We start from the raw sequence: 25,893 nt of genomic DNA, 5'->3' as shown, positions 1-25,893 counted from the left end.
CGCAAGGTTTGATAGATGAGACCCGGGCAGCAGGCGTTATTATGGAACCCACGGCGGTTTTGGACAGACCCCGCCCTGTGCTCGCCTACGCAGCAGTCAAGCGCCGGAATTGGCCAAGCGCCCATGCTCACGTGAGCCAATGGGACAAGTATTTATTTTGACAAGCTCCGGCTGCGCTTCCTTAATAAGTCGACGCTGACAGCAAGGCCTCAGCCTGGATGAAAATTTAATCAAATAATAAATACCGTAGTAGTCTATAATTTTAATATTCATATTATGTACACAAGACGCAAGTAGCCTAAATGCATTCATCACTGCCTCAATCAAACTATTTTCTGTTACAATACATTTGCTTTTTTTCCACTTCCCACCCAATTAACCCATTTTGTGTCTAAAAGGCACAGGTGCAAGAAGAACAATCAATTTGGTGGTCCAGTGCCAGGGGCCTCATTAGATTTGCTTGCATCTGTGTTACTTCCTGCATCTTAGACACAGAATGGGTGAATTGGGTAGGAAGCGAAAAAGGTTAATAGTCTAATACAGGGCTGCCCAACCAGTCGATCGCGGTCTACTGGTCGACCGTGGACTGACCCCAGGTCGATCGCGTCAAAAATCGATTATCTTTTTATTTTTTTATTTTTTATTTTATTTTTTATAATCAAATAAAATATAATGGAAGTACATGCAGTTGTTTATTTTAAATAAGGGTCATAATACAATGCAGTTCCAAATGCACTTTTATTTTAAAAGTAGCCACACAGTGAGAAAAAAGAAAGTGAGAAAAAATAAATCATGTATTGGGGGGAAAAAAGTGATGTATCGATTTAAGATGCATCGATAATCGTAATCAAATCGAATCGTAGCCCTCTGAATCGTAATCAAATCGAATCGTGAGGCCAGTGAAGATTCACAGCCCCAATGTCAAGTGGTTGTGGGACAACAAGAAAGTGTTGTGAGGTTAGTTACTGCAGGCTGGAAACGATGTGTGTGCTTTGCGATGTTGAAACTGGACTGGTAGATCTCGGGAGGCTGGCTACTTGAAAGGTAGATCTTGGGTCAAAAAAGGTTGGGCACCCCTGGTCTAATACATAGTCTATTATTTTAATATTGATATGTACACAAGATGAAATAATTATCGTGTGTATTTTTTATGATCTATTTATTTATTTATTGTTGATTTTATTCGGTTCGGAGTGTGCTGGTGTGAAATCCACTTTTGCAACAAGGGGCTGTCATGAGGTTTAAACTAACTGTAGGACATTCCAACTCATTTAGCTGTCTTGATAATTGCATTCTGCTCATAATATGAGCAGAGTGCAATTATGGTTGAGTTAATTGATGGTCTTGTTTACATATATTTTTACCAATGTTTTAATTAGATAAATAACTACTCCTAAGTAGTTGGGATGCAGAGGACTAATCCCTGGTGAATGTAATATATTGTAGCGAATCAGCAGTACACACATAGTGGTGAGCAATGGTAGTGTCTCCACTACAGATAGGAACTGTGTGGGGGAGTGTTATGTTGGGGAGCACTATGCTGTGGGACCACTTCCGGACGGAGACTGAGCATGTGCAGTCAGTCTCCGCGCACTGCCTAGGGGGAAGCTGCTATCTATGAGCATGACAACAGCGGAGAGTTGTGAATATGAATAACTGTGAATAAAGAACCTGTACCAGCAAGAAGCCTCTGCCTCATGAAATATCAGGAACGCTACATTGGCGTCAGAAGTTTAAAACGGTGAATTACCTCCAGAATCGGCAAAAAATGGTTAACAAGTTCCTGAAGAGAGAGAAGCAAAGACTCAAGCGGGAGGCGGGAAGAGAAAGAGCCGGGGCGGACTACCAAGCACCCGAGGAGAAAGAAGACGGGGTAGACGCGGCCGCTACCACAGAGATCCAGGCGGGGATAGCAGCAGCAAGCCTGGGGTTTGTGATGATAAAATCCGAACTAAACGGCGATATCCCCGTAGCCACGGAAGCTACCCCGCGGCTCAAAGAGGCTAGCAGGCGGGCTAACGAGGCGGCGGAGAGAGCGGAAGAGCCGAGGCCGGTGAGAGTGAAGATCGAGCGGGTTGACAACACCGCTGTAGCAATGGAGGCTGTGCCACGGCCCGGTGAAGCTAGCCGGAGAACCGGAGACAAAGACGAGACACGGGTCGAGGAGACGAAGGACGGCGGGCGGCGAGGAAGAAAGGAAATCACCCCGCCAAAATTCAACGGTAAAGGCGAATGGGAGCCATATTGCACAATGTTCAACGTAGCAGCGGAAATGAATGGCTGGTCGAGGGGAGAGAGAGCCAGTCATCTGGTAATGTCACTCGAGGGTGAAGCTATAACATGTGTAGCAGCAATGGCAGACACCAAAGACTTAGACGTGGTAATGGCGGCCCTGAGGAGGCGTTTCGGACGATGCAAAGAAGAAGGCATTATGGTCGCAGAACTGTGTAACAGGCGTAGACGACCAGGGGAGTCGCTGCGGGCGCTAGCCACAGACATTGAGATCCTCAGCCGGCGTGTATACAGCCGGCTGCCGCCAGAAGCACTGGACGAGCTAGCCCGAAACTACTTCGTCCAGGCTATCGCGCCGCGAGGGCTACGAGAGCAAGTAATGCTGCAACGGCCAAAGACATTAGAAATAGCGCTAGAGCTGGCGTTTGAAAGAGAGACAGTAGAGGGCTGGACCATGAACAGCGAAGAGGGGAGAGCTGTCCCCGTAGTGAGAATGGCAGCGGAAAGCCCGATACAAGAAGAGCCAGCGTGGAAGACGGCTTTGGCAGAACAAGGCAACATGGTGAAAGAACTGTCCGAGTCAGTACAACAACTCAAAGAACAACTGCTCCGCAGAGCGACCCTGCAGCCCAACCCCGCTCGACAGCCCACCCAGCGGAACAACAGCTGGGCTAGAGGGAGCATGATCTGCTGGGGATGTGGGCGTCCCGGTCATCGGGAAGCAGACTGCCGCCGGAGAACGTGGAACCAGGGAAACGGTACGGGGCCCGTCCAGATGGGGCGAGACGGGTCTACGATGCCACAGTCCCCGTAGCCACAGCGTCGCAGGAGGGAGCCCACCGACAGCAACAGAGAGGTGGGGCTCCGCCGTGCCCCGAAGTAGACGACATCGCCGGAGCTGTCAACATGCAGAGCGGGCCGCGCGCGATGAACCGATGCCATGTTCCAGCCTACCTACAAGGGAGATACTGCGCCGCCCTGGTGGACACGGGGTGTACGGCGACGCTGGTGAACGTCAACATGATGCCCGAGGGGATGCGCCTGGAGCAGCCAGCAGCACAGCTGCTAAGAACAGTGTCCGGTGAGTTAATGCCAATGAGGGGGAGGGGACACGTAATGATAACAGTGGGGGGACAGACAGTGGACTTTCCGGTGTGGGTGGTAGAAATGGCGGGGCCTTGCATCCTGGGGGAAGACTACTTAACGATGAACAAATGCACAGTAGACCTAGGAAGAAGCACATTGACATTTGCAGAAGGAACGGTAGTCCAAATGAGCCAACCGCCCACCGTTCCAAGGGAACGGCCTAACGTTAACAACATCACCGTGTACCGCGTCACCGTAGAGCATGAACCCCACCTAGCAGACCCAACCCCCCCCCAAAACCACGCCCCTAGCCCACCTCCAAACACTTGCCCTCAGCCAATGCAACAGGCAGAGGGAGAGACAGAGAGGTTAGAAATGCTCAGGACACTACACCAACGTCAGAGCGAGGGGTTAGAACCACAACAGAGCGACGAACTGTGGAGAGTACTAGAAGAGTACAAAGACATTTTCGCGATGACGGACGATGAACTAGGCTGCACTCACCTGGTAGAACACCAAATAGACACTGAAGGGGCGCAGCCCATCAGATCATATCCCCGTCGAATTCCAGCAGCAAGAAGAGATATAGCGAACGAAGCTGTAGAAAACATGCTGAGGGCAGGGATCATCGAGCCGTCAGAGAGCCCATGGGCATCGGGAGTAGTGTTGGTAAAAAAGAAAAATAGCGCAAAGATGCGATTTTGCGTAGACTATAGAGGGCTGAACAAAGTGACAAAAAAAGACGCGTACCCGATGCCCGTCATCGAGGAGCTACTAGACATAGTGGGGGAGTCAGCCTGGTTCTCCTCCCTAGACCTCCGCAGTGGGTACTGGCAGGTGCCCCTCTGCGACGATGCCAAGCCAAAGGCCGCCTTCCGCACCGAGAGAGGACTGTGGCAGTTTCGAGTACTCAGTTTCGGGCTGTGTAACGCACCCGCAACGTTCGAGCGGTTAATGGAGAAACTGCTGGGGGACATTCCCCAAACAGAATGCGTCGTATACTTAGATGACATCTTGACACACGGGGGCTCGTTTCAGGCAGCGGTGGGAGCATTACGAAAAGTCCTACAGAAAATAGCAGCGGCGGGTCTAAAGCTACACCCAGATAAGTGCCACTTCCTGAAGAAGAGGGTAGAGTTCTTGGGACATGGCATCGGCGAGGGGGGCATCCGCACTCTAGAGGAAAAAACACGGGCAGTCTCAGAATGGCCCACCCCCAGAGACAAAAGTGAACTCGAGAGCTTCGTAGGGTTAGCATCCTACTACAGGAAGTTTGTAAAAGGATTTTCTGACATCGCAGAGCCACTGTTCCGGCTTAAAGAAAAGAACACAGACTTCGACTGGACAGCAAAATGCCACCTAGCGTTCGAAACCCTCAAGAAAGCGCTGACCAAGACCCCCGTGCTTAGAGCACCAGACCCCGCACTGCCGTTCCTATTAGACACTGATGCCAGCAATGGAGGTATGGGGGCCGTGCTGTCCCAGGCAGGGCCGGAGGGGGAGCAGGTGGTGGGGTATTTCAGTAAGACGTTTGATAAGACAGAAAGAAACTACTGCGTCACACGCCGGGAGCTCCTAGCAGTCGTAGAAGCACTGAGACACTTTAGATACTACCTCCTGGGACAGCCTCAGTTCACCATACGGACCGACCACTCAGCGCTGCAGTGGTTGTGGTCCTTCCGGGAGCCGGAGGGACAGGTGTGCCGCTGGTTAGAGAGAATGGCGGACTATAACTTCACCATAGAGCACAGAGCAGGGAGACACCACGTAAATGCAGATGCCCTGTCACGACGACCCTGCGCGGAAAGGGGGTGTGTGTACTGTGAGAAGAGAGAGGGGAGAGAGAGGGAGCTCCAAGAAGACGCTAGAATCTGCCCTAACCACACGGGAGATGGGCCAGTGTGCAAGACACTGCGGATGGCAGAAGCAGCAGATTGGAAGGGCCACCAGGAAAACGACAGGGAGCTGTCACCAGTGCTGCAGTGGGTAGAAGCGGGCCAGAAGCCGCAATGGGAGGAGGTGGCGGGGGCCACCGACACAACCAAAGGGCTGTGGGCAGGGTTTGAGACCCTGAGATTGAACAGTGGAGTGCTGATGAAGTGCTGGAAAGAGCCAGCAACGGGAGAAAACAAGTGGCGAAAAGTAGTGCCAACGACACTGAGAGATGAGGTGTGCAGGAGTTGCCATGGGACAGTAGGGGCGGGCCACTTTGGGGTGAGCAAAACCCTCCGTCGCATCAGACAAGGCTTTTATTGGGGGAGGATGAGGAGAGACGTACAGGACTTCTGTCGGCGCTGCGACCTCTGCGCGGCGTACAAAGGGCCATTAGACCAGTCTCGCGCCCCGCTCCAACAGCTAGCAGCAGGAGCCCCCATGGAGAGGGTAGGGGTAGACGTGATGGGGCCGTTTCCACGCTCAGAGAGTGGAAATCGATACGTCCTAGTAGCTATGGACTACTTTACAAAATGGCCAGAGGCATACGCGCTGCCCGACCAGGAGGCGGGGACGGTGGTCGACGCACTAGTCACAGGCATGTTCAGTAGGTTCGGAGCACCAGAGACCCTACACAGTGACCAAGGAAGAAACTTCGAGTCACGAGTGTTCGCCACCATGTGCGAGAAACTGAACATTAGAAAGACACGGACCACAGCATTGCACCCCCAGAGCGATGGCCTAGTAGAAAGATTCAATAGGACACTGAAAAAGCAGTTGGCCATCCTCACGGAGGAGCACCAGAGGGACTGGGACACGCACCTGCCTCTCATCCTCATGGCCTACAGATCCGCAACACACGAGTCCACCTCCTGCACACCCGCCCTGCTCATGTTAGGTCGAGAACTGCGGACACCAGCAGAAATGGCGTTCGGCAAGCCACCGGATGCACCGGACGCTCCCCCGGGGAGAGAGTATGCCAGGAGGCTACAAGATCGATTAGAGTCCGCTCACAACTTCGCTCGGACCCAGCTAGAGAAAGCGGGCATGAGACAAAAAAGGAACTATGATGTGAGGGCAAAGGGAAACCATTTCCAGGGGGGGGAGTTGGTATGGGTGTACACACCCCGGAGAAAAAAAGGGCGTAGCCCTAAACTGGACTGTCACTGGACAGGCCCATGCAGGGTGATGGAGAGAATGGGGGAGGTGGTGTACCGGGTGCAGATGCCACTTGGTGGCAAGAAGGTACTCCACAGGGACAGGTTGGCCCCATACCGGGGGGGGTGCACCCTTCCCCCAGATCTCGGCCGCCCAGCGGTTTCACTTAGACAGAGTGAAAGAAGGAATCGGTTTCCACAGAGAGGGGCGTCCGGCCATGACCGGGCGGGCCCCACTCAGAGATTTGAAGCACCAGAGACACTGCAGGTGGGGTCAGGCCCACCGGCAGGTTCACAGAGACTAACACGGCCACGGAGAGAGCCAAAGGCTCCAGGACATTTGAGCAACTTCGAGTTGTACTAAAAAAATAAAAAAAAAATAAAAAAAAATAAGGAGGAGATGGTGGTTGGAAGTGTTATAATGAAAAGTGGATGATGTGTATGGCATGAGATATTGTGGGGAGGAGACGTGGGAAAAGCCTGAGATGGAAAAATAAGATGTGGTTAAAAAACAAAGAACTGTTAAAAAGAAAAAAAGATGCTGGGAGTGTTGGTACAGGGGAGGTGTGATGTGGTGTCAACGTGGGCGTTGACCTTATTTGTTGGGCGGGGAGTATGTAGCGAATCAGCAGTACACACATAGTGGTGAGCAATGGTAGTGTCTCCACTACAGATAGGAACTGTGTGGGGGAGTGTTATGTTGGGGAGCACTATGCTGTGGGACCACTTCCGGACGGAGACTGAGCATGTGCAGTCAGTCTCCGCGCACTGCCTAGGGGGAAGCTGCTATCTATGAGCATGACAACAGCGGAGAGTTGTGAATATGAATAACTGTGAATAAAGAACCTGTACCAGCAAGAAGCCTCTGCCTCATGAAATATCAGGAACGCTACAATATATATATCGTCGCTGTGCAATGAAAACCACCTAAGTCCATTTTTTATGATTTTTACTTTTGAGTAGGTATAAATGGAATATATCCATTCTCCTGCATCTACTGGCAGGTTTTGGCGTCTAAATGACCAATAAAAACACGTTTTACTGGGTAAAGTATGTAACACGTACCACCATTGGATGCTAGACCCGCCCATCACCTCACGTATGTGACAGTCAGACCTCCATGCTCCGCCCCACCTCATGAGGACTTCCCCGGAAAAGTCACCAGGCAGCTGCTGACCCGAATGCCGGCTGTGTTCGGCTTGGTTTTGTGTGATCCTGTCATCGTCTGACGTAAATAGATCAATAAGGTGTTTTCGGGTTGTCCTTGGGCTGCAAACTCATTTAAAGTATGCAAATCGCAGTTGTTTCTGACAAGAATAATGTCACGTTACTCCGGGACTGCTCAACCCATGACAGAGCCACTCTCCTCGGCTTGGCAGAGTGAAGCTCTCCGGCCGCGCGTCCCCGCTGCCTGGAGCACAGCGGCTCGTGCGCGCGCTCTAAAAGGCAGGCTCCCACACGCTGCTGTTTGGCCGCCAGAAAGTGCTTCAGACTCCGTGTGATTATCCTGTAACAGCATTTGAGCTTATTCAGGTAAGATATTTATAATGTAATGACACATTCAGCGATAAACTGTCTACAATGAAGACATGTGTCAAATATGACAACGTGGTGTTCAGTATTTTATGAGCACGGGGTTTTTCCCATTTCCTGAAAAGTTGGCGATTTGGAGATACGTGGCTTTCATTGCACAGCGACGATATATATATATATATATATATATATATATACTGTAAAGCTGAGCGACTCATCTCGATCACGACTCTTCTCGTCCCTGACACCACAATGGTGGAACGAGTGCTATTATTTATTTACGAGGCGCTATCATTTGCGCAGCAGTTTGCACACCTCTTATGCTATCTTCCCTGCATCTTAAGCTATCGTCTGCCTCCAGCATCCAGTTTTGTGCTGGAATCTAAGACACAGGTGTACTAAGCGTGGCCCAGGCGTGTCCGGGCTAAGTACTGGCATTTGCGCGCCTCAAATGCTATCGTCTGCATCCCGCAAGTGTCATTTTGCACTCTGGCCAAGGTACCAGCGCCAGGTTCCGAGCGTAAACACAGGTTTGGGCATTGCCCATGACAAACTAGCTAACTGTTAGGAAAACCCCACTGCACCTGAGTGCACGCAGTATTCTCCGGGCAGTGCGAGAAATCCTCGCTTGGATACATTACGCACATGGAAATAAGCCGCAAGGCTTTATTGTGTTTTTATCCTCGGTGAACTGTCTGTTTTCCCTGTATCTGTGTTGACTTTTTCACCAAAATAAATCAATCAATAAATCAATCAATCCCTCTCTCTCCAAAACCTCGCACGTGGATACACCACTGTGCAAAACACCCCGGAATCCAGAGATGTTTTTGCCCAGATTTTTCAAATCATCACCCATATATGATGATATCTGTGTTGGATACTCTCCGATCACAGATCAGAGGAGATTTCATATCAGGAGCACGTCTTGACTCGATATGGGAAGTGTCATACTACCAGAATGTGGATTCCTGATATTTTCCTCATTTGACAGAATCTGGATTCCTGATATTTTCCTCATTTGACTAATGCTATATATTTTGAATCCCCAGCACATAACAGTTCTGGTGTTGTTATGCCACACTATTCTGCCCAAATATCTCAGCTCATATATGTTAATATCTGGAAAGTGATATGTGTGGTATTGGTTGCAGGAAACATTGGGATATCACTAATAGCCCTACACATATATGCCTCATGTGTGTTGATATCTGGAAAGCAATATATGTAGGGTATCCACAACAGGAAACTTTTGGATATCACAAATTGCCTTACATTGTATATTCACAGATATGATTCAAATCTGATGGTGGATACTAACTGTTTATGACCTATATCTGTTGCATATCTGATTCCCAGATTGGGACCGATTTCAGAATGTGGAGTTACGCTATTTTCCCCAAATAAATAATGCTGTATTATGAATGCCACATAAACAAATCTGATGTTGTATCCAGATATTGTGCTATGGTCAAAAATGTAAGATGTACTTCTTGTTAGGAGACTTGTTACATTATGATCATAAAAATACCTTTGAATTTAAGGGCCCTATCGTTGTACGGCGCTATTGTTTGCGCTGCCTTCGTGTGCCTCTTATTGCTATCTTCCCAGCATCTAAGTTATCGTCTGCCTCCACCGTCCAGTTTTGCGCTGTGATGACACAGGTGTAGGCGTGACACAGGCATGTCCGTGGCCTCTAGCCTATCATGTGTCTCGCGCAAGTGTCATTTAGCACTGTGGGGAAGATACCATCGGTATGTGCCGAGTGCAAAGAGAGGTTTGGGAGTTGCCCGTTCCAAAATAGGTGTTCCAGCGCAATGTCTTAGAAAGGCCGTGGGTGCTCTCAATTTTAATGCCAGAAAATAGCTGGTCTTAGCGCAAACGCAGACGTACGCCTGAGCGCCGACAGTCTCCACATTTCCGTGCAGTGCAGGAAATCCTTGCTTGGATCCATTTACGCACGGCATGGATGTCACTCTCCCCTCGCGCCTGCACACACTCTTCTCTCCTCGGAATGCCACGTTGATTTTCAACTATAGCCTACATTGCAGAAAAAACACCTTGATTTAAAAATGAGAATTCGTTTGTCATGGTTTTATTAGGCTACATAATTCCCGACCATACAGGTTTGTGGTGTGAGGTAACAATAGACTGCTTTTGAGAAAGTTGTGACGGTGTTGTGCCAAGCTGCCTCTCCCCACCCTGGCCGGCCCAAAACACCCAGGGCACCGACCCACACCCACCCCACCACCAAGCCTGCATACCCGTCCAGCTCCCACCTTCTCGGGGGAGAGCCCCCTCCAGCACCCGGCGCACACAGACTCCCGCCCCGCCAGACCCTCGTTCAACTAATCCAATTCAAAACGCATAATTTTTTCGCACAACACCTGTGTCCGGCCAGTACAGTAACCTCTTTCCCTGCAATGCCAACACGTTCTCACTCCGAGCGCGTAGCATATTGACGCTTTGTCCCGTCCCTTGTGCGTCGCTTGTTACTAACATGGTAGCCTTGAGCGACCCATGAAACGACTTGGGCTTTCCGACTAAACTCAATGTAAACCCATGGAAATCATCTTTGACGCTTATGGCAACTGCTCCCCCATTAGCCTAACTGCTCCCCCATTAGTCAACTGCTCCCCCATTAGGGTCTGGGGGGAGGTTAGGTTTAGGTTTTAGGTTTTCATGGGTCGCTCAAGGGTACCATGTTAGTAACAAGCGGCGCACAAGGGACGGGACAAAGCGTCAATATGCTACGCGCTCGGAGTGAGAATGGGTTGGCAATGCATGCATGTAAGACCAGCTTCTCCACAGCGCGGATGGCAGCTGAAGTCCCTCTCGCCATCAAGCAGACAGTGACGGAAGCATGTGTCTTTATGTGCGCCAAGGGGAAAATGATGACAGACTAAATTGGTGGGATTCGATGTATATATATTATTAGAAACAAATAGAAAATAGCTGATTAATAAAATGTGTGCTGGTGGAACGAAATTCAACTTCTTCAAATAGAGCAGCATCACTCATCGCTGCTCTCATTACGCTGCATAATTATGCATGCAGTATATTACCGCAGCGGAGATAGAAGAGAGCCCGAAAAGAGATATGCATACAGACGTTTGGGCGTTTTTCAGCGTGTGAAATAGCAATAATACACAGGTGATTCACAGGTGGGAATGAGCACGTTATTTGATTTATATGCATGACAGCCTCACATCTCTCTCTCTCTCTCCCTCTCCCCATCTAGGCTATCTTTTCTCTCCCTCTTTCTCTGTCTCACTCTAGTCCCTCTCAGTGAAGGAGGAAGCTGACGTGATGCTGTGGTTTTATGGGCATGACCACACCTCCACAATGCTTTTGGGCATAAACACGCCTATACGGAGATGTGCGCCGAGATGACGTGAAGTGCAGTGGGCGGAAACACCCACAATTAGGGCTTTGCGCGGCGCTATTCCAGCACAAAACAGGCGCTAACGCAAAATTACCGCTGTCGGGAAGATAGAGCCCTAAGTCTTTCATGAAAAAGTTCAATTGTTAAAATCCTTTCAATTACACTACTCCTTTTCCCAAATTCAAAACAAAACAAAACAAAACAAAACACAATTAATTAATATGAAAAAAATATATATTTTCAATTTTGAAACATGTAAGTGTCAAGTCAGGTAGGTAGATCAAATAATTAGCAAATCAAACAAAGTAAAAGGTCCAGTGGACAATGTTCCAACATAAAACAAGAGTAACTTCCAAAACGTGTTCAAGTCTCTTGGTTGAAAGTTCTTCCCTCCTCAGAATGCCACGTTGATTTTCAACTATAGCCTACAGTAGATTGTAGAAAAAACACACACACCTTGATTTAAAAATGAGAAATTGTTTGTCATGGTTTTATTAGGCTACATAATTCCCGACCATACAGGTCTGTAGTGTTAGGTGTATAGCAGTAGATTACTTTTGAGAAAGTTGTGCCGGCCATAACCTCTTTCCCTGCAATTACACGCATGGAAGACCACGCTTCTCCACAGCGCGGATGGCGTGACCGCCGTCAATAGCTTAACCCGGGGTCCTCTCACCATTCCGAAGTGTCGGCATTCCGATCATTGACTTCTATGCTTTTATCTCCAAAAAAGGTTTCGCCATTGCGAAAGATATTAGGTCCGCCATTCCGACATAGCATCTTGAGTTATTTAGCCTACAGGGGTTCAAGTTCAAGTTTATTCATATGTCCCAGAAGGGCACTTTGGGTTGCAGCAGAGCAAAAAACAAAACAGTCATAAAATCACACAAGACTCGAAATAAAAACATGAAAACAAAGTGCAGACACAAATAGACCATAAAACTATAAAAACCATAAAAGACCATAAAACCATAAAAACAAAATGGAGACACAATAGACCACGACATAGTGCAAAGTAAGTTCAGTTCAAAAGTGCCAGTGTAGTTTAAAGTGCATTAGAGACCGATAAGTGCAAAATGCAAGGCAGTCTAAGAAGGAGACTTAGCCACACAGCGCTACATATTACAGAAAGTAAATGCTACAATATAACTATTGTATGGTAGAACACAAATAAATAAAAACATCAAATGGATGTTACATTACTGTATGTTCTCTTAAGTAGCATTTAAAGCTCGAATCGAAGCAGGCACAAAGGAATTCCTATATCTATTTTTCTTGGCCAAGGGAGCACGAAGACGAAGGCCAGATGGAAGCAGCTCATATTCAGAGCACAGCGGATGGGCATTGTCTGAGCAGATAGCCTTTGCTTTTTTCAGCAACTGCAGGTTGAAAATGTGGTCTAGGCTCCTAAAATGGATTCCGGCAATTTTAGAAGCCGTTTTCACGATTCTCCCTAGGGAGTTCCTATTCTTGATGTCGAGGCTGCCATACCAGCAAGCAATAGAGAAGGTGATCACCGATTCAATGAAAGCGCTGTAGAACAATTTCATCAAGGTCTTGTCTACCTGGAATTTGGCAAGTTTCCGGAGACAAAAAAGGCGCTGCTGACCCTTTTTGCACAGCGACTCTGTGTTTAGATCGAGAGGTTAGGTTTAGGGTTAGGTTCTGGGGGAGGTTAGGTTTAGGGTTAGGGTCTGCAGGAGGTTAGGTTTAGGCATGGGGGTGGGAGAGGTTAGGTTTAGACGTGGGGGCTGGGAGAGGTTAGCTCCAGCCGGTCCCCCGGGTTAGGGTTCTTTCGCAATGGCGAGACAGATCTCCATTCCGACAATTTTGTCGGAATGCTGGTATTTCGAAGTGCCGACATTTCGGAATGCCGGGGTGTCCCCGCTTAACCCGAGTGGACAATTCTGATATAGGCTATTGAAATAGGCTAGAATTAAAATCTCACACATCCCCACCCTATTAAAGAAACAAATATTTTTCCATGTGTATGTTATAGCCTATATGAACAAGACGTCTAATTACAGTAAGCGCACACTTTGGGACATATATAACACCATGGGGATATTCACTGTATAACTGCGCAGCCCTTTGATGTGTTTCACTCTCTCTCTCTCTCTCCCATCTCTCTTTTCTCTCTCGCCCCCTCTCTTTCTCTCTCTCACTCTGTCCCTTTCAGCGAGGAGGAAGCTGCTGACATGACGCTGTGGCTTTTAAGGGGGTGGACATGATCACACTGTCCTGTGAATACTTTTGGGCATGAACATGCCTATATGGAGGTTTGCACCGAGGTGATGCCAAGCGCAGCGGGCCGACACACCCACATTTAGGGCTTTGCGCGGCGCTATCCGGGCGCAAAACGGGCACTAACGCAAAATTACTGCCTTTGCAACGATATAAGAATTCTGAAATAATGGTTGGATTGAATATATCAATGCAATGTGTAGGCACGTAGCGCTCGAGATTCCTAGTCCATCTATCTACTGTATATATAAAATTGAATATGTGGGCTCTGTTTCAAGTTCTGTGTTCGGCCACAGCTATGCTGTTTTACATGCGATCGGGCTGATACCTTCAGCGTGTGTAAAGGGCAACCGTGTGGGTGACCTGACAGAGCCGTATTTTTTAATTAGGCTAATATTAGCTAATGATGTGATGTCATCAGTGATAATGTCATGAGGGCACACACACACACACACACACACACACACACACACACACACACACACACACTGATGATGTCAACAGTGATATCATAATGGGGCACACACACACACACACAAGGAGGCATTGTGACATCACTGATGCAATAAAATGTAGTGAGCAACACACACACAACCGTGTGCCAATAGGGCAGGCGAGGCCACACAGCAGCCGAGCTAATCATAATTGCATGCATACACATAGTTATTGGTATAAGCTATTAATTATAATTGTAACCTTTGGGTTACGTCGTTGGCATTCGTCACGCCCACCCAGTCAGCTCCCCTGATTGGGATTAAATACCTGCAACCTGGGTCCTCCCACCTTTCACTCCATCTGTGAGCTGGTGCTGTCGGCTGTGTGGCTTCCTCACTCCCTCATTAGTCTGGGCACCTTTCATCCCGCTTTTTGTCATGGGGCGTAAACCACGGAACCAGAATGAACACCGGAAGGCAGTGCGCCAAAATACGTCTTTGTTGCCGTTAGCTTGACGTCTCTTGCCTCGATTAATTGTCTGATGCAAAGCTTCTGTATTGGCTTAAAAGATGTGAGATTGTGAATCCGCAATGTTTCCAAAATCACTTCTTCAAAGACTTCGTTCGGTACGTCCATCTTTTGTTTTGTTGTTTGCCGTTCTGATACTTGGGTCAAATTGTCAAGTTAACGTGAAACTTGACGAGCTAGAAACGCTGCCCATCCGGTCTAGGGCGGGCTCTAGGCCGGAACCAGGTAGGGTGACAAAATCAATTGTGAGCGGAAGCCAGCCTCTTTCTCGCCGAGAAGAGCCTGGTGACGCGAGGTTACTCCCTCATTGAGCTGCTGTGGCGTTTTCCTTGTTGAGGGATGTGGCGAGTGATCGCTTATTAGTCTGTGAATATGTTCACCCACTTGTCAAACCGCTCGTTAAGCCGTACATTCTTTTAGACCTGTCCGTGCGTGGCTCCCGACCATGCGTGGAGACGGCCTGTGTGTGTCCGCTCAACACGGTGGTACAGCCATGGTACAATCTCTGTCTGAGACTTGACTGATCAATCTCATAGTGCACATATAAATGGCATCAGTTTTTAATGCATGTATATTTGTATCCTTGTGCCCCATAGTTAGAAACGGTGTGAAGCCCCAGCGTACGTGTGTGTCCGCTTGAGGCAGTGCTGTGCACAGCCAAGGTACACATTTTCTTTTATACTGGTATTTTTTAATGTATGTGTTTTATCGGGACTAATGAATGTTTTTGCTGCTGCTTTGCTTTCCCTGTAAATTAACCAAGCCACTTGAGTTGTATTCTTTTATTGGTTTTATTTTAATTATTTCCCAGTTGATTTTAATGACCTTTTACTGAGGACTAGCCTATTATTGTTAGGAGTCAACTTTGTCTAAAACGGAAAGAGGTGGCTCCGCCATGTTGGTATAGGTTGGTAGCATATTGTGGTTCCTTCTGGTTTGCACATGCATTTGTTTTATTGTGCTTTTGTGTGATTCTAATGTTATGGTGTTTGTGTTTTTATACCACATTGCTGCTCCAAAAGCAACGTGGTTATAGCACTCCATTTTAACAATTGATTGGCTTTTAGTTTTGTTAGGTCATTTTTATATCCTGGATATTAACATGTTGTTTTAACTTGTCTGATAAAAGATTTGTTCACTTATTTTACTTGGTAGAATAAATCACATTTTATTGGAAATCCCTCTTTTCCCGTCTCTGATTTTAAATTGTGGATTCCTCTGTGCGGGTGTAAATACCCTGTTGAGTTTTAAGGTGGTCACACAGTGATCTTTATATAGTATACAGTCTTTGGGTGAAAGTCCCAAGGTGGCGTTGTCAACATTTAATACAATTGACCGAGTCTACCTGGCTCGGTTACATATACACATAGATACATCCTGATCGATGTACAGACAGGCAAACAGCCTATCTGTCTTCCTGGCCCTGAGCGAGGCACAGTGACAGACTACTTACATCCTCTCTCTCACGCTGTGTGTGTGTGTGTGTGTGTGTGTGTGTGTGTGTGTGTGTGTGTGTGTGTGTGTGTGTGTGTGTGTGTGTGTGTGTGTGTGTGTGTGTGTGTGTGTGTGTGTGTGTGTGTGTGTGTGTGTGTGTGTGTGTGTGTGTGTGTGTGTGTGTGTGTGTGGCTCCCCCTCCCTTCTGTTCCTGGTAGCCAAAACATGCTGTGTGCTCTCAGTAATAGATGTTTGAACAACTGTTAAATGCTTACTGACCTCATGAACCCTGCAACTATGCATTTCTGTCTTTCTATCATGAGGCAGTCTCTTTGCTGTATGGCTGAATACATTTTTAATAAGACACTTCCTGACTCCTGGCTTCATTTATCATTTTGATCTCAAATGGTTTTATCTCAAAGCTGCCCACCTTCACACTCTCGGCAATAGAGGTGTTGCTTATGCGGGAGAAGAATGATGATTAGAAGCAGTTTGTTAGTTACAGTAAGTAGTTAGTCTCTTACCTCTACGCCTGTCACAATATAAAGACAGCATCAGGAGAGTCGAGATGAAGTAAGGGCAGAACACCACTAGGTGGCAGACCAGTCTGTCAATAGGCAGGAGGGGAGCTGGTGGATTGGGCGTGGCTGTGGTATTGGTTGGAGCTGTGGTATTGGTCAAAGCTGTGGCAGTGGGCGGGGCTATAGTAGTGGGCGGGGCTAAGGAGAGAAGCACACAGGTGAACATCTGGATGAGAGAAAATCCTTGACAAAAACTTAAAATATTGAAAAATACATTCACACCTTCATTGTTGTTCAGTCTATAATTTGTAGGTTATTGAACAATTGCATAGATCACCTGTTGCTAGTTTAACATTTCTGTAACTTAAGATTCAGCAGTCTGAGGTTTGAATGATTTCAGAAACTAATTGCCCTATTTAGACGATCTGTAGTGCATGATCTAAGCACATGGCGCAAATGCATTTAGGGTGTGGCCAAGACACTTTTGGTACAGTAGTTGCACGACGCACAATCTGGGCACAAAGTGCAAAGGCATTGTATTAAATCCCTTAATTGGTTAATTGGTCATTCTTCCACCTCAGGAACATTGCCCGTCTACGCCCCTCACTATCCTTTTCTGCTGCCGAAACACTAACTCACGCTTTCATCACATCCCGACTGGACTACTGCAACAGCATCCTATACGGCACACCCACCAAAACCCTCAAAAAACTCCAGTACGTCCAAAACTCCGCTGCCCGCATGCTCACCTCCACCCGCCGCTCCGACCTCATCACCCCCATCCTCCACGATCTCCACTGGCTCCCCATCACGTACAGGATTCAATTCAAATTATTACTCATCACCTTCAAAGCCCTCAACGACCTGGCCCCCTCCTATCTCTCTGACCTCCTTCACCTCCACACGCCTACCCGTCGCCTCAGGTCCGCAGACGCTAACCTCCTCCAAACCACCAGAACGAAGCTCCGGACCTGGGGTGACAGGGCCTTCGCTGCAGCTGCCCCCACCCTCTGGAACGCCCTCCCCAGCCATATCCGTCAAGCAGACACGCTGTCATCATTTAAACACGCCCTCAAAACCCACCTTTTCACCCTTGCTTTCAACCCATGAACTCCTTCCTCTCTCACCTTTTATTTATTTTCTTTATTTTCTTCTCTATTCTTAAGTTATGGTATTATATTGTTTTGTATTGTGAAGCGTCTTTGAGCATTTGGAAAAGCGCTATATAAATCCGATGTATTATTATTATTATTATTATTATTATTATTATTAATTATTCACAAGTGTGATTTGGGCGCAACATGAACTCAGCCAATCAGTGTCATGTCCCATTCCCTTTGTCATTTAAGTTTTTATATTGATTTGAATTCAATTCAATTTATTGTTGTCCACAATGTGGGAATTTGTCTTTGGCTTCACAGGTTTGCTTGCACACATGAAACTCACAATACACGTAACAAACAGCCGAATACACAGTACACAACACAGCAAATGACAGAAATACATAATAAAACAAAGAACAAGATGCACAGTACAGGCAGCAATAGGCCTATTTCACACAAGATGGTCCCCGACCATAGACTGTTAATTTGCACTTCCGCTTTCTGCGCTCGCTGGGTTTCTCCATTCATTCGTGACATGCTGACACAAATGTGTTATTGTAAGTCGCTTTGGATAAAAATGTCTACCAAATGACCTAATGTAATGTAATGTAATGTAATCCTTTCAAAGTTGGCCATTCTCGTCATGAGCTCAATCAATTCTTTAAAATCACATGGGCTACACGATTTCCAGTGTCTCAACATAATTCTACATCCTGTTGTTGTGGCCAGACGAACCCATAGCCTCTTTTTGTTTATTCACAACAATATTGTCCGGCAACAGACCCAGTAAAGCCGGAGATTTAGTCATCTGTAATTCAAATAATTTATTCGGGACAGAGATGACCTCCTCCCATAAGTGTTCATTCTTTCACAAAAATACAACAAGTGTACAAGAGTACCTCATTCTTTCTCACATCTCCAGCATGTGTCGCTGTTCCTTAATTTAAGTTTGGCTAATTTACTCGGAGTCCAATAGCTTCTATTTAACAATTTATACTGAATAAGATGAGACTGCGCTTCACGTGAACATGTATGTCAAGAGGCAACAAGCTCCCTCCATCTGCTTTCTTCAATGTTTTCACCCACATCTTTTTCCCAACACAATCTCAAACCTTACAGTGGGGGTCATTGTGCATCTTGAATAAGCCCATAGGACATGGAGGCTCCACCCTTTTTATCCCACATTATGTGGAACAGCTCCTGAATCCCAGTTTGAGGGTCCAAATTGTCTTTCCAATTGCCCTTAGAACCTTCTTACTACTTATTAGGAATATTGCCAGAAGGTGTAGAGGGCAATAATTTGACATGAATACTGAGAGCTCTTCTGCTAACTGCTAAGGAAATGATTACGATCTCATGGCTGAGGCCGCAGCCCCCCACGATAACACAATGGAGGGAGAAGGTTAAGGAGGTCTATCGAATGGAAGAAATAACTGCAAGGTTACAATTAAGGACAGATGTATTCATGGCTAAATGGTTCCCAGTTTTTACTTATTTTTTCTCTTTAACTGATGGGAACTAGGTGCATCCTCTCTTGAATATAGTCACCTCTGTTTGTTGTTGTTTTGTTTTGTTTTGTCTTGTATCCCTGTATTCATAAAATAATGTTATTATTTCACTAGGTGATCTGAGAACCACAGATATTGAAAGGACATAAAAATGTACCTGTAAGATGCTTTACCTGTGAACATGAATGTACAATATGATTGCACTTGAGAAAAGGAAATAAAAAATAAGTAAAAAAAACAAAAAAACTAAAACAAATTGTCTTTCCTACTGGCCAGAATACAATGCTTTATTTGTACATATTTCCAAAAATCCTCTTGACCAAGATTGTATTCCCTCTTAATTTCATCAAATGACATCATTCCATTGTCCCCAAACAAGTCCCGAGAAGATAGATTCCAGATCTGGCCCATTTCTCCCATATAATAGTTTTCTTGCCTATCAATATTTTCTTGTTATACCAAACCGAGGCTTTAGGGGTGAGATACAGACTAGCTTTTATCATTTGGTGCATCCTTGTCCAAGTTTCTTGAACAAAACATAACACCAGATTCTTAAAGGGAACCGGCCTTCCCATTTGAGTCAGGAAGGCCTCCATAGAAGTTGGCGCTTCCAATTCTTCTTCAATCCTTACCCAGGATGGCATCTGATATTATTATTTATATTATATTCATCTTAGATAACTGGGAAAGTGAAAATGAATAATGCTACCAATCTATCTTAGACAGTGATAGCCCTCTATCTTCTTTAGCTGCATATCATTTAGTATGGTTAAAGGTTGTTTTTTTACCTGCCCACACATAGCTCTCTGTAACAGTATTATACAATTTCAAAAGGTTTGGTGGAAAGGTTAAAGGTAGCATATACAGAATATATTGCATCTTGGGAGAGATGATCATCTTCATTAGATTGATTCTACCTGTAGCTCAGGAGGTAGAGCGGGTTGTCCACTAATCGCTTTGGATAAAAGAGGTCAGTGGTTCGATTCCCGCCTCCTCCAGTCTGCCTGTCAAAGTGTCCTTGGGCAAGATACTGAACCCCAAATTGCTCCCGACGGTGTGCCAGCACCCTGCGTGGTAGCCTGCCGCCATCGGTGTATGAATGGGTGAAGGTACCTACTGATTTTAAAGCGCTTTGGATAAAAGTGCTATATAAATGCAGGCCATTTACCATTTAATAAAGATATATTCATTTTAGCCCAGTTTTGCAGGACAGGTTGAGTTTTTTGAATAACTGGTGAGATATTAGTTTGCATTATGTTTTCCAAACCCGGTGTTAATCTAATCCCTAAATATGTTAAGCATAATGGCATCCATTTGAATTGCCATGACTCTCTAATAGCTGGGGGACATATTTTCGAAAGAGGCATTGGCTCTGACTTAGCCCAGTTAATTGTGTAACCAGAGATTTCAGAAAATGAATCAATAATGGAACAGATCATAGAGACTGCTGTGTGCGGGTTGCTCGAGACTAAAAGAATATCGTCAGCGTACAAAAAGAGCTTGTGTTCCTCCTGGCCCATTCGTACACCTTGAATATCTTTGCTTTCACGCAATGCAATTGCCGGGGGATCTAGAGTGGCGAACCTTGCCGAGTAGTACGAGTAAGGTGAAATGGAGACGACATAACTCCATTAGTAAGAACTGTTGCCATTGGCTCTGTATAGACTAGTTGTAACAATTGCATGAAGGAGGGGCCAAATCCAAATTTCTTCAAAGTATAAAAAAGGAAGTCAAACTCAACTTTATCAAACGCCTTCTCTGCGTCTAGGGAGAAGGCAACTATGGGATAAACCTTATTCCTACTTTCCCACATGACGTGCAGTAACCTGTGTAGATTTTCGACCACACCTCATTTTAACAAAGATAGGCGCAAGTACATTTACTATTTAAAGTGCTGGTCATGAAATTGAGCGTTGTCGGTTGAAACTAGCAACTTGCACCATTTTGCACCGGGTAGATAAGGGCCTATAAAGACTGTAATCTCCATGCAGGAAATGACGTTTTATATTTTAGTCGTATACACAAAAATAATAAATCAGGGATGAAAAGGTGCTTCTAAAAAGTCCCAACGCAAAGGACCAAATAACGAAACCATCCAAGCTAAGATTTATGTCATAACTCCCTCACCTCTCACAGCCAGCCAGCTGAGTGGAGACTCTCCATGGCCAGAGATGGTACACTTGTAGAGGCCTTCATCAGATTTAGAAACATGGTGGATGGTCATCTGTCCTGTAGACTCAGTGCTGATGAGAGAGCCATCTTTATAGAAACCAGCTGTGAGGGTGGAGGAAGTCTCGGGTGTACAGGTCAGAGTCACAGCAGCTCCCTCCATCACAGGAAGGACAGGGCTCTGCAGGATCACAGCACCATCTGAACGGATTAGATAGATAGATAGATAGATAGATAGATAGATAGATAGATAGATAGATAGATAGATAGATAGATAGATAGAGAGAGAGAGATGTTCATTTCAGTTCAGATCTTTATTGTCCCTCGAGGGGAAAATCTGTGGTAACACGTGTAAGGTTTCATACCAAATTTCAATCAGAAGGCCCCCATATTCACATAACCTGATCAGCCTGTGACGTCAGTCAAGTTTAAGTATGACATCAGTTATGACGTCAGTTCATCCTAGTACATATAGCGAGGGTTCTACTTCACCTCCCTCTCTGGTGGGTCACAGCAGCAGCTGGCATCATGGCTGTTGATCATCTTCTCTGAAGCTGTCCTCTGAAGCTGTCGTTTCACCCCACCCACCTCCCCAGTCCACCACCAACGAGTCTTGACTCCCAAAGAATTCCCCACGGGGGGGATTCTCTATCCTAGCCTATTCAGATGTAACCTGACGCTGCCAGATGGACGGTATAGCTCCACATAGGTTTCACTAAACCAGTCGATCTGGGTTTGAAGTCACCAGACCCGCTGACGGAGGCGGGCACTTTGTCCAAGCTACTTGGCAGGTGATTGGATGACCCATCTGTCTATCACCGCTGGTGGGTGTTAACTTCAACCAATCAGATCGCGGAAGGTGCCTGTGGATGATCTCCGTGGTATTCATTGATTGAGTCCTCGCGGTCGTAAAGTCACCTTCGAAGCATTTAGTTAGATTATAACGAACTAGTTGTGTGGCTTAGCCTTCCCAAATGTTGAGGGTCGTTTTTTAGAATTTAATACATAGAATTGGGAACATTACATTCAATTTCATTCAGACTGCCTGTCACTTCCGCGATGTTGACGAGTGAAAAGAACTACAAAGACCATGTACCCACTACTTGCCCAGACGAGCCTGCCCGCCTACGGCCGCCGCTGATTCGTCGGCCCGGCATGGCTCGACCAATCATCTTAAACTGCCTGTGCGGGTCCAGACCGTCACGGAGAACCAAATGAAATGTGAGTTCACGTGACGGGCGGTTTACCAGGCTAATTCAGATGTCCTCCTCTCACCTCAAGAGGAGCGTCACCTGACAAGGGAGTCATACGCCAAAGTAGTTGCCATGCTTGCCATTTACTAAATAAAGCCGCTTGTTAAATCTTACCGACGGGCCTCTCATGATGGAAATAATATAATAATGTTCAGTTGTAAGTCATTTATAAGCCTTTAACACTAGCAAAGCCGGGACATTTTTACCTACCACAAGGGCCAGAAGAGGGGTCGACTGACCCCTAGTCATTTGAATGAGAGGCTGCGCATTTGCACCTCTTGTGTGGAGTCTCCCTGTCAATTCTATTCAAATGCGAAATTAATTCTATTCAAATGCTAAATGTACTGGCCGGGGAGAGGGGAGGTGTCTCTGCTATCATGGCAAATTTGTCCTCCACAAGGCCGGCAGCCCTTGTGCTCTTGTCATCAAAGCGTAGATAGTGAATGATATCGGTCTGATTTTGAAAATGTATGAACACAGGGTCGTACAACAGACATATTTAGGAAAAGTCAAGAAAGTAGGGATTTGGAACTCGATCGAGTGCAAAGATATATTTTATTTTAACTCACAGGGGTCACGTGACCCCTTTGACGGCCCTTCTAGTGTTAAAAAAAGTTAATGATGAACTAACCATTTACAAAACATGAATATACATTTGTAGATGATTAATAAATGTTATGTTAAAGCAACTACGAGCAAGATTTTCGATTGCTATTAAACAGTCTAAATTTAATATTGATGCCTCGCATCTTACCTCTAATAGTAGATGAGACCAACGCCGAGTGAATCGGCGAGTGTTGTCTTGATGATTATAGTCTGTGTGCGGGCCGGGCAGATCAGGAAGTGAAATAAAATGGTTTACGGCAGCAACGTCGGCCATAACCACAAAATTACAAAATTACTTTCAAACAAACTCTTAGAATATAACGAGAGATGTTCGCAAGAGCAGAAAGTAGCAAGGAAAGCTGTTTTGGGTCTGTTGCTACGGCCGTAAACCGTTTCACTCTGCCTAGCAACGGTTTACAGCTGCCGTAAACCGTTTCGCTCCAAATCGCCATTTGAGGCAAATTGGAATAAATTCCATCAAGACATTCCTGAGATATCGCGTTGACAAGCTTGAAGATGGCATTCGAGAGGTCACAGTGACCTTGTCCTTTGATAACCAAAATGGAATCAGTTCATCCTTGAGGCCAAGTTAATGTTTGAGGCCAATTTGATGAAATTCCGTCAAGGCATTCCTGAGATATGGCGTTAACAACCTTGAAAATGGCGTTGGAGAGGTCACAGTGACCTTGACCTTTGATCACCAAAATGTAATCCTTTCATCCTTGCGCCCAAGTCGACGTTTGAGCCAAATTGGCAGAAATTCCATCAAGCCGTTTTTGAGATATCGCTTTAACGAACTTGGGAATGGCATTTGTGAGGTCACAGTGACCTTGAAGTTTGACCACGAAAATCTAATCAGTTCATCCTTGAGTCCAAGTCGATGTTTGAGGCAAATTTGATGAAACTCCGTCAAGGCATTTCTGAGATGTTGCGCTAACAAGCTTGAAAATGGCATTTGAGAGGTCACAGTGACCTTGGCCTTTGACCTTTGACCACCAAAATCTAATCAGTTTCTTTGAGTCCAAGTCGATGTTTGAGACAAGTTTGATAAAATTCTGTCAAGGCATTCCTGAGATATCGCGTTAACAAGCTTCAAAATGGCGTTCGAGAGGTCACAGTGACCTTGACCTTTGACCTTTGACCATCAAAATCTAATCAGATCATCCTTGAGTCCAACTTGATGTTTGAGGCAAATTTGATGAAATTCCGTCAAGGCGTTCCTCAGATATCGCATTAATGAACATGGTACGTATGTACGGACATACGTACGTACGTACGTACGTACGTACATACAGACAACCCGGATCCATGATGCCTCCGGCCTGGCTATCGCCGGCGGAGGCATAAACATACCAGAATGAGGACAGGACACACCCCTGGGGTGAGCCTGTGGACGACAGGTGCTTCTCAGATAGGGCATCATTAGCCCTGACTGCCTGGGGCCTACATGTTAAAAAGTATATTATCCATTTCACCATGCCAGTGTCAATATTAAAAGTGGACAGTAAAGTTTACTCACTAAAATATGTGGTTGAATTGTATTAAAGGTTGAGGAGAATTCTACAAATAAAAGCATTGCATGAGTAAATATGTATTAATAAAGAATAGTTATTAAGTTATTCATGAGTGAATGCTGTATTGTCTTACCAGTGACAGTTATGTTGACTGTGTCGCCCTCTCTTGACTCACACCAGTAAACTCCACTGTCCATTTGGACTGCGAAACTGATGCTGCAGGAGGAACCTGTTGATTCCCCCCACTCAACACACTCAGACTTTGTTTCATAGGTTGTCGTCCTCCTCACCTTCAGTCTAGCAGAGCTGTCATCGTCACAGCTCAAAGAGACGAACTGTCCACGAAAGAACTGAGATCTACTGGGACTCACAGTCAGAGAGGCTGGGGGGGGGGAGGCAACAGGAAGGTCAAGTTAGTCATGATCCTTTACATTTTGGACCAAAGCATTACAAAGAAAGTCTGAAACACAAAGCCTAACAGTGAGTAAGGGTTCTGACCGCAACTCCCTAAACTCACTTCCCAAGCTGGATTTTGGTTGCCGCAGGTTGGAAGTGTTCAACTATATGGTTAGTTTATGTGTACTCTGGCCAGCCTCCCCTCCCTTCTGTGAGAGGTGTCTGGTGGTGCAGGTCTCCATTGTGGAATTGCGATGGGCCACGCTAGCGGCAGTGCATGCCCTTGGAAAATAGTTTCCAACAATCCAACTTGCCATTTTCAGCATGGCAAAATGGCAAGTTGTCAGGTTAACGAGCTGTCGGACTAATGAGACGTCTGTCCAATGGTCATTTTTCGGACTCGTGAGGTGTCGGACTAGTGCCATGGCACCAAGTAAGCTAAGTCTTGTTGGAGCGGACATCAGTACAACCGTGTTACGGTTGTCACTCGACTATAACATGTTGTATTTGCGACGGATATATATACGACCTGGATTACATGTTTCACATAGAGTTGTGTTTTGATTTTTATGTTTTATTTTGTCCAATATTGAAATGTTCTAGAATTTCATGTTGTGTTAACATAAATATTATTTATATCTACCACTTAGCCTACTTAGGCTGATTTGGTTGCTTTAACTTGTCAAAATGTATTAAGCCCCAATGCATGCTGGGAGAGATGCACATGTGTGTCTGTGTGTGGCGTTTGGTAGGGGAGCTGGCGCACTGAATAAGGCTTGGTTTTGAAAAGCGTTAACCGCAAAATGAACGCCAGTTGGGAAGATCGCTTTAGGCTGTTATTTAAGGCTGAAACGCCCATA

At 46.1% G+C, this 25,893-nt stretch overlaps 1 protein-coding gene across 1 annotated transcript in view; it reads right to left on the bottom strand.

The window, feature by feature from the left end:
- Window positions 1-25,275, bottom strand: part of LOC310779407 (Fc receptor-like protein 5) — a gene marked incomplete at both ends in the record, with an annotated part of 34,257 nt that extends 8,982 nt beyond the window's left edge. Inside the window, 4 exons of the mRNA XM_083639942.1 lie at window positions 16,488-16,682; window positions 21,223-21,465; window positions 24,771-25,019; window positions 25,221-25,275. Of these exons, the coding sequence (XP_083496068.1) occupies window positions 16,488-16,682; window positions 21,223-21,465; window positions 24,771-25,019; window positions 25,221-25,275 (742 nt within the window). The remainder of the gene's footprint in view (window positions 1-16,487; window positions 16,683-21,222; window positions 21,466-24,770; window positions 25,020-25,220) is intronic.
- Window positions 25,276-25,893: the final 618 nt, after the last annotated feature.

Source organism: Poromitra crassiceps, assembly GCF_964638095.1.
Source record: "Poromitra crassiceps genome assembly, chromosome: 7".
Classification (NCBI taxonomy): Eukaryota; Metazoa; Chordata; class Actinopteri; order Beryciformes; family Melamphaidae; genus Poromitra; species Poromitra crassiceps.
Note: the sequence above shows the minus strand (reverse complement) of the source record. Positions and strands in the feature narration are given on the sequence as shown.